At 49.6% G+C, this 9,817-nt stretch overlaps 1 protein-coding gene across 1 annotated transcript; it reads right to left on the minus strand.

Annotated features, from left to right (window-relative positions):
* Positions 1–410: 410 nt before the first annotated feature.
* LOC122456620 lies at positions 411–6,054 on the minus strand. Its single transcript, XM_043497135.1, has 4 exons — positions 5,934–6,054; positions 2,719–3,024; positions 2,173–2,247; positions 411–1,370 (listed from the first exon to the last, which is right to left on the minus strand). Exons 1-4 carry the CDS (start codon positions 6,010–6,012, stop codon positions 1,225–1,227), a joined length of 606 nt encoding a protein of 201 aa, XP_043353070.1. The 5' UTR covers positions 6,013–6,054; the 3' UTR covers positions 411–1,224.
* Between the last annotated feature and the right edge of the window lie 3,763 nt (positions 6,055–9,817).

The following is a 9,817-nucleotide window of genomic DNA, read 5'->3' on the forward strand; positions in this document are numbered from 1 at the left end:
GCTGGCTGATTTCCCATGAACTCTAGTTGAATTTGCTGCCTGAAATTGGCTCAGATGTAGCTGCCAGGACAGCAGCTCACGCAGGATGAGGAGTTTATGCCTTTTAACAGCTGACGCCGGTCCAGAAAGCTGGAGGTTTCATGCAAATGCTGCAATGCACTTGTTGATTAATGTGCATTGCACTGTTTGCATAAAAGACAGCAAATGGCCTGATTACCAGAAGTTTGGCCTGATGAGATTGCAGCCTTCGGTTCCTGGCTTGAGTGAAGGGCAAGGCATGTGGATAAATGGCAAATAGCTGGGCCTTGAAAAGGGGGAGGTACCTGCACGTCCCTCATTTCCCTTTGGATTGTCTAAATTTTAGAGTCCCTTGTTCTCCCTCCAGTTGCTGATTAATGGCCAGAGTCAACAGGAGCCTGTGTTGTTGTAAAGGAATATTTATTTGGATATAAATTAAAGTATAAAAAACAAATAGAAAAAGCCATGGGTGCCCTAACAATTAGACTTGCAGTCAAATAACAATAAACATTTAACAGCATCAAATGCCCACATACAGGCAGTTAACTCAACACCCAGCAGTGGGAAGGCTGAAATTTTCAAAGCAGCTCACGGATTTTAAATGCCCATTGAACAACCACAGCTACTTACATCCACAGCCACCCTCGTTATGAAGGAGGTGGCTCTTTATATGCTGCCTCTGGTTCCCAGCATGCCCCGTTGTAGAGGCCTTTAAATCCCAGCATGCCTTTGGGACTACATTTCCCAGGATTCTTTCTGCCTGATGGACAAGGGCAGCCTTGGGCCCCCCCCCCCCCCTCATTTCTAGGCTTTGATTCTAGGCACAGTCAGCAGCCTGGGTTCTCTCCCAGAGCACTACATCCTAGGATCCATTCCTCTAGGGCGGATCTCTTTTCTCCCATATCTTTGCAGCTTAATCCCTGGAAGGAATCATAGACGATTAGGGTTGGAAGGGACCTCAGAAGGTCATCTAGTCCAGCCCCCTGCTCAAAGCAGGACCAACCCCAACTAAACCATCCCAGCTAGGACTTTGTCAAGCTGGGCCTTAAAAACTTCTAAGGGTGGAGATTCCACCACCGTAGAGGTTTTATGAGTCATATGACCCCCCCCAAAATGGCCTTCCTCTGTCCTATGTATACTTTGTCACAGGATAGCTTGGCAAAGGGGTTGTTGACTCGGTCTTCTGATCCGTAGCCACTCAGGGGTTCAGTTTCCCTCAGCTCCATTGGGCGGCTCCCTTATTTTTACACACAGAGAGAGCGTCATATACACAGCCAGCAGCAAGAGAAGGAATTGCAGTGTCAACACTCCAGCCACCACCAGCGCAATCCTGGCAGCGTCGCTCAAAGGCCCTGAAATGAAGGAGGAGAAGGGGAGCATTGAGAAGAGGTTCCTAGATTGTCAGCTCACGGGGGCAGGCGCCATCTTGTTGTTCTGTGTTTTCACTGTGCCTCACGCACTGGGGTCCTGGGCCATGACGGGGGTCTCCTCAGTGCTGCTGCAGTACCAATGAACTGCCCCCAAAACATTGTGAATGGAGAGTTAAGGTTGCCCAGCGCTGCCTCATGCCCTTCCAGCATGTGGAGAGCTGCTAAGCTTAAACCTCTAGAAACCAGGAAATACAGTTAAGGTTCATGCTAACCTGGCAACTTCACCTTAACTCTGCCCCTGGGAGCTAGTTGGAATTTTTCACCAAAACATTCTTCTGTTGGAAAAAGACGGATTTGGCAAAACCAAAACTTTTTGCAGGAAAGATCCCGCTACCCACCCAGACCTGGGAATGGAACCCAGGAGTCCTGAGTATCTTCCCCCACCCACAACCCACTATAGCTCACTCCCCTCCCAGAGCCTATGATAGAACCCAGGAGTCCTGAATCTCAGCCCCCCAGTCCACAACCCATTAGACCTTTCTCTCCTCCTACAGCTGGGAATAGAAAGAGGAGTTCTGACTCCCACCCCACAACCTAATAGACCCCACTCTTCTCCTAGAGCTGGGGTTAGAACCCAGGAGTCCTGAATCCTAGCCCCTCACCCACACTCCCAACCCATTAGATCTCACTCCCTTCCTGGAAATGGATAGAACCCAGGAATCCTGATGCGCAGTTCTCTTCTCTAACCACAGTCTAACATCGGCTGCCAATTACATTGACTTACCTCCCTTCTCATTCTCGCTGAGGTCTCCCTCTCCCTGAGGCGGGGTTCCCAGGACAGGCGGAGATGGGGTCGGCTCTGAAATGAGAAGGGGGTAAGAGATGAGAGGGGGGATTTGGGACACAGCCTCCCCCGTGACCCTGACCCCCCAGGGCTGCCTCTAGGCTGCTGAAATAATTCCCTTATTGATCCTCTGCTGGGGGTGTGGGCTGTCTGGCAGGTAGGGCAAAGAAAAATGGTCTCATCTCTGGTCTTCTGTGTCTGTCCTCATGCTGGAAGGACCTGGTTATTTCTTTAACCCCCCGTTCCCAGATTCTGCAGCCAGCTGTGCCTTTAGAAACAAAGCCTAGAATGTGCAACACAGATTAGCCATTTCCAGCAACATTTATCCAGCCAGGGACGCAGCTGCTATGCTCCCAGTGAGCCCTCCATGGGCTAGAAAGAGCTGCTTGGTCCCATGAGCTGCTTGGTCCCATGCACACGCTCTATACAGGCCGTGCACTGAGCAGAGTTACTAGGGGACTGGGGGGGGGGGAGCACAGGACTCACCCAGAACTCCCAGGTCTATGTGAGCCACGCACTCCCCAGTGATCGTGGAGATCACCTGGTAGCTGCCTTCTGCTCCTCTGCTCATGTGCTGCACTTCGAAGCCTCTGCTGGACACGGAGATCTTCTCAGCCAAGGGGATGCGGGGAGGCTGTGAGATCCCATTGAGGGAGACCAGGATCTCCTCCCAGCGGGAGGCGGAGCCATCGAGGCGATACACGTGGAAGGACGTCTCAACAGTGTGAAGAGGGATGCACACAGAGCCTCCTTCCGTTGTGGACCAGGAGACCTTCCGACAAACCACGGGAACTGCAAGGGTTAAAAAACAAGCTGATTATAGGGGGAGGGGAGAGCATGTGGTACTGCAGAGATGGTGAGAGGAGCTTGGGGTTTGATGAGTAGATTTCAAGGCCAGAGAGGGGATGTTAGATCCTCTAGTCCGATCTCCTGTATCTTATAGGACAGAGAATTTCACCCAGTCCCCCCCGCCCGGTTCAGAACCCAGAAACTTGTGTCTTCCAGCGTCTTCCAGCGAGATGTCCAGGCTGGATCTAAAGACACTGAGACGTTGGAGAAGACACCCCTTTGCTTTAGGAGTTTGTGCTATTGGTTAATCACCCTCACCAGTAGGTTGGATGTGGGCTTGCAGCTAGCTTTGTGTGTGCTGATGAGAGAGACTGCATGAGGTTGAGGGAAGCCAGTCTGGGGTTTCTAGAATGATACAGCATGAAAACTGTCAAGGGCCACATTCTCCTGTGCAGCAAAATCAGAGTCACTGATCGCATCCTAAATCTCTTGGCCAGAAGTTCTGGGTTTCCAAACCGAATGTTTCCACTAGGAATGGCCAACACCAGGAATTCTTTATGCCAAAAATGTATGCTTTTAGATGCCAAGGCCAGAAGGAACTACCGTGGTCATCTAATCTGACCGCATGGATAACCCAGGCCAGAGACCTGCCCCAAAATAATTCCTAGAGATGATCTTTTAGAAAAGCATTCAATTATGAGTTAAAAATTGTCAGTAATTGAGACTCCACCACAAATTGTTCCGACGGTTAATTACTTGCACTCTTTGAAAATGTATGCCTTATTTCCTGTCTGAATTTGTCTAGCTTCAACTTCCAGCCATTGGATCGTGTTCTATCTTTCTCTGTTTGACTGAAGAGCCCATTATTAAGTATTTGTGCCTTTGTAGATACTTACAGACAGTAATCAAGTCACCCCCAAGCCTTCTCTTTGTTAAGCTAAATAGATTGAGCTCTTTGAGTCAATCACTATATTTTCACTTGAAAATTTCTTGCTGCATTTGTTCCGATTTTTCCCCTACCAAACGAAAAAATTCATTTAGAATGTAGTCAAACCAAAATATTAGTTTCAGTTTGAATCAAATGGAATCAGAACAACAATAACAAATAAAGATGTTCATTTTTGAGGGCTATTTCCCCCTTTTTTCTCCCGCCTCCGCAACCAGTTGCCTCTGGAAAAGTGGAGATAAGGGAAAAATAAATACCAAAAACAAACAAAAACCCTAATCATAATAATTCCATTTGATTTGAATCAAAGCCAGTATTTTTCGGTTTGAATCCATTCAAAATACATTTTCCAATTTGTCAAAATCTGAATGGTACAAACATTTGTCTAGAAAATGTTCATATAGTTTGACAAAACCATTGTTCTGTTTTAAAAAAAACTTCTTGACATATTTTTTTGGGACTATCTCTAATTCTCACCAAAATTTAATTTCGACTCATTTCAGACCAAAACCCTGTTATTTTCATTTAAATCTAATGAATCCAAGCGAAACAAATGTTTTTATTTTCATTTGGGGGGAGGAGGATTTTTTCCCTTTTTCTCTTTTTCTTCCTCTTCCTCCTCTCTTTATCCCCCCCCCACACACACACACTGGAAAGGGGGTGAAAAGGAACCCACTAAAAAAGGAACCAAACAAACAAAAAAATTCATTTCAACTCTATGTGATCTGAATCAAACTGAATATTTGTCATGTTGAATCAATTCAGTACAAATCTTCTGTTGTCAAAAAGCACGGATTTTTGAGTGGTACAATTATTTTATTGTAGACATTTTTCATATGGGTCGAAAAGCCATTTTTTCCATTGAAAACCCTTTTCTGACCAAAAGAAAAAAAAATTCAACCATCTCTAATTTCTCTCGTGCTGAGTTTCCCCCAGTATCCCACCATGGTTCCTTGCCACCCCCAAATGGTCTTGAAAATCACACCGCCCAGCTGGGGATTTTCCAGCTCCCCTCTCTTTGGCTCTGTGCTGTGCAGAAGCCCTTCGATGTAAGGCATTAAATCCCCTTTCGAATGTCTCTGTGTCAGAGTCACTCAGCATTTGCTCTGCTGTTTGGGTTGCAGGCTGATGCCATGGTAGAGTTTAGAGGCCTAATCAGGGATTGGGACCCCACAGTGCTAGGCACTGTACATGCATATACCAGTGAGATAGTCCCTGGCCCAAAGAACTAGTAGGTATACAATCCAGGAACACATCCTCCCCTTCCTGTTAGCCCCTCAAATACCCATCCACCCCCCCCTTCCTTTCAGCCTGATCCTTACCAATCCATCCGGCCCTCATACCCTATCCATAATTCCCCCCAAATATCCATCCACCTTACCATCCTCAACTCTATCCATGCCACCCAGCCTTCCCCTTGGGAACCCTGAAATCCATCCATCCCCATTCAGCTCTCTTCTCAGGACCCCCTAATCTACCCCTGGCCCCCTCAGGCTCTTAAAAATCCATCCATACCCACTGCCCCTCCTGTCAGAAACTCCCCTCCATCCCTGGCCTCCCTTCAGAACCTGCCTCCTTTTGCCTCCCCTAATCCATCCATCTCCCCTTTCACCCATTCCCTCAGCCCTCCTGCCTCCATCTCAGCATCCATCCTCCCCTACCCTGCCTCTCCCACTGATTCCATCCAGGTCTCTCTCAAATCCATCTCTGCCTTCCTGCTCCATTTATCTCCTCACCAGCTGAAGTAGGGGTAGAATAGGAGGGACCTTCCTCTGTTTCCCCAAGGGGGTGGAGGTGGCTCTGGGCTCAGCTGCCTAGAAAGAGTCCAGGAGGGCGGAGGTTGGGGTTCTCTATGCTAAGCTGGGTACTGCAGCTGTGGTTCTCCAAGCAGGCAGGGTGGGATCAGGCCCCTTGGTTTGCCTGGTGGGGGGGAAAGGAATCCTTCCTGAAGTGGTAGGTCACTTACCTGAGGTGGTGACTGGCTTCCCTTGGGTGGTTACTATCAAGAGGAGCAGCAGTGGCCAGAGGAGATGTCCCTTTGACATCTTTCCTCTTCGGTGGCAGTGCTAGAGTGAACCAACTTTCCCCAGAGCCTGCAGTAGGGGAGCCCCTGAGATAACGTGCATCTGCTGAGTCAAGCGAAAATCCCCTCATTGCTGGGAAGGGAGTGTGGCAAAGAGATGGGTTTCTCCCTTGTCGTGATCTTTGGGATCATTGTCCACCTGACACAAGAGGCTTTTGACAGCCACAGACGTTTACAGCAAACGGATTTCCACACAACTCATGCTCTGTCTTTGTCTCCTTTGTTTACCGGGGGCACTATCTCCCCAACCCTTAAACTTTCTATTTTTCTTTGCTAGCTAAACAAACCACATTCTGGGATCCATAGTGGAGAGGGAGGTGGACAGAGAAAGCTGAATGGCACTGCGTGGCTAAGTTCGCCTTCTGCCAAGCTGATCCCAGCCAGAGTCGTTATTTTCTCTCCAGTGGTTTCTCATAAATGGAAGTTAAACTCGGTGCCAGAGCCTGACTCACCTTTCTCTGTCGCAAGCTTCCTGGAAATCAACTTTAGCCAGGAAAAGAGCTGAAGAAATTAAAACCTGTGCTATAATTAGGCAGATGGGGTAAGGCATTAAATTCAGGTATGCACAGTAAATAGAAATTAAGATCCATATTCACACAAATTATGAAGGTGTCCTGTGCTCTTTGGCCCTGCTGGAATGGAAGAACAGAATTCCTAAAATGCGAACTTTGGGGGAAATCAGGAAATGCAAAGTGAAGGTGGAAACTGCCACACCAATCTTAACGCTGCTCCCTTGGGAATGGTGCGGGGGGATTGGGGATTAGAACAGAATTCGCCCCCTCCCCTACTAGACCTATTATTCTCTCTTTGCCCAGCACTGCTCGCTATCCCCACCCCCTGTCTACACCCTGGGACCCAGTGATGTGAACTGGGCAGCGATATTGATCGGGTGGGTATTGCTACTGGCTGGCAGAGGCTGGTACGGTGCTGTAATCTCCCAGAGGGGTGAAAAGGGGAAGAGTTAAGGTTAGAGGGTGAGAGAGAGAAAAGTACCCACTCTTTGTCCTCAGTTTAACACCCCCCCCTTCTCTTTTGCTGGCACCCTGCACGTCTAGCTGTCTGAGGGTACATCTACACCTCCACAAAAGACCCGCGGAACGGCCATGAATGGCCCGGGTCAGGCGGCTCGAGCTGCCGGGCTATAAAAATTCAGTGTAGACGTTCGGGTTAGGGCTGGAGCCTGGTCTCTGAGACCCCGTAAGGGGGCAGGATTTCAGGTTCCCACCCAAGCCCAAATGTCTACATTGCAGTTTTATAGCTGTGCAGCCCCAGCCCCGTGAGCCCGAGTCAGCTGACTTGGGCTGAGAGACTCGGTGCAACTGGCTTTTTATTGCAGTGTAGACATGCCCAGTGAGTTCTATCCTGCTGCCCATCACCATGATATCTGGGCACCTTCCATGAAAAATCAACAGCAAAGTCCCTAGTGGATTTCCTGGTGTCTCTGGCTCTTCTCCCTTTATGGGATCAGAACCCTGCTCGAGGAAGGGTCTTTTTGTTTTTGGAGGGAATAAATGGGGTGTTCAAATTCTGAGCCTCACTTATGGTGGAGTAGCTTTGCAGTGTCTCCTGAAGATGGGCAGATGCCAGCTGTGTCTGGTCTCCTCTGGAAGATTGTTGCACAGCCAGACCCCTTCGACGGAGCATGGCTGGGGGCATTACAGAAACCAGGACATGTTCCTGGCTTTCAGGGACACCTGCTCTCCCTGGAGTTAAGCTGGTTAATTGCAGGAGTTCCAGGGTACAGCCCTTCTCTGCAGGTAACAGGCCAATCAATGAATTGGCACATGCTCCCCACCTGTGAGCGCCTGCCCTGGTACCATGCCTTTAGTTTAAGGGACTAATACATGTGCTCTTTCTCCCCTTCCAATACTGAGGCCTGCTCGTGTTGGTAGAGCGGAGCAACAGACTGGACCCAGGGAGCTGATCAGCGCTGTGAAATGTGAGTGAAAGATGATGGGGTCACTGGTGAGGCCTTTCCAGGGGGAAACACAGGCTGGGAAACCCCTGATGCACCAAGAGCACTGATGGGAGCAGGACCCTGGCCAGATCAAGTGCATGGGGATTTCCCCAGCGTGTAAAAGAAACAGAAACTCTATAGTGCTGCTGCCTCCAGTATCAGCAGCTGGCTGAGCCCTGCAATGGGCCAAATTCTGCTTTCCATTAGACTGGTGTAAATCCAGAGCAATCACCTCATCGCCTTCAATGAGCCAAATGCTGGTCTCACAATGGGGTATATTCAGAACCATTCCACTGACATCACCGGCATCACTCTGGGTTTACACTGGGGTCTTTCAGATCAGAATCCAGCCCTACTGACTTCACTGGTGTCACTCTGGGTTTACATTGGGGTTGTTGAGATCAGACTCCAGCCCCACTGACTTCATTGGAGTCACTCTGGGTTTACACTGGGGACACTGAGATCAGAATCCAGATCGGACTCCACTGATTGCAGTGGGACCACTCTGAATTTATACCCAGATCACTGAGATCAGACTGGGTGTCCCCTCTCTTGCAAGATGTGAGCTGTCAGCTGGTAACCGACCCATAATTCACCTGGGATTAGGTCTCTCCCCCTCACTGCTAACAACATCACAAAGGTTTTAATCGATCAGAAGGGCAGTAGGAATCCCCAGACTGGATCAGACCTGAGATCCCTCTAGTCAAGCATGTTCTCTCCAACCAGGGACGCTGGAACGGGGGCAGGAGGCCATGGCCCCATCACTTTTAAAAGTGGAAGGGTTATGCCCTCTCACTCCTTATTGGCCATAAGGGCAAGCGATGGGGGTAAGAGGGAGCAGAGAGGAGCGAGCAGGGGCAGGCCCTTGGGAAAAGGGGCGGTACATAGTCGGGGTCTCAGGGAGAAGGGGTGGCATGAGGGTCGGGGCCAAGGTTTGGGTGTTGGTGAGGGACCTTCTATCGCTCCTGTCTCCAACAGCGGCTAGCAGCAGCTGCTTCAGAAGCTCCAAATATTGGCAAACCGCTTGGCTCAAAAGAGGCAACGTTATATTGTGTGATCTGAAAAGAAAGTTAAATCATAGACGATAGTGATCGTGTAAGGAAACTAGCCCCCCTTCCCCCAAGCTTTAACTCTCTCTTGGATGGGAATATCCTAGGATTCCTTCGGCCTAAGCTGCTTCCTGCAGGTTGTGTTTAAATGCGGTTTTATTCATGTATGCAGCGGGTGTGAGTCACTTGCCAGGATTATCTGGGTGTGTCGCACTTCATTGTTTCCCTGCTACTTGGGCACTGGGACACCTGGGTCCCTCCTGTTCTCTGCCTGTGGCACACAACAGTCTAGTCTCCTGGGGGGGTGGGGGGGGCTGTAATTTGTTGGTCTCATTTTGGTTGTTGGGTTTGGTGTGCGGGGTGCTGGGTGATGTCGGGGGCCACTGATACACAGGCGGTCAGAGCAGATGGGCTGGTGGTCTCTTCTGGCTTTACGCTCTATGACTGTGATAGCTGCCTATGCCCTGTGTATCCTAGCACTCTCCTGGCGGCTACCTCTTCCCGAGCAGCGTTGGAAAGCAGGGCCCATTTCGAAAGCAGCGAACACACCGTTAGTTTTGCAGGGCATAAAGTCAGTCCCGGCATGAGGTGGGATTTAATCCCCTTGTTGAGGTTTTTAGGGCTGCAATTTCCTGTCGAGCTGCCCAATAAACACCAGCACAGAAACAGGCCCTAGTAGCAGAGCGTGCGCGGCCGCTCTAAAAATAATCTCTCTGGCCTCGACGCTGCTAGCTAAGGAAATCGCCGTTACTGCTGCAGGC

Source organism: Dermochelys coriacea, chromosome 14 (assembly GCF_009764565.3).
Source record: "Dermochelys coriacea isolate rDerCor1 chromosome 14, rDerCor1.pri.v4, whole genome shotgun sequence".
Taxonomy (NCBI): Eukaryota; Metazoa; Chordata; order Testudines; family Dermochelyidae; genus Dermochelys; species Dermochelys coriacea.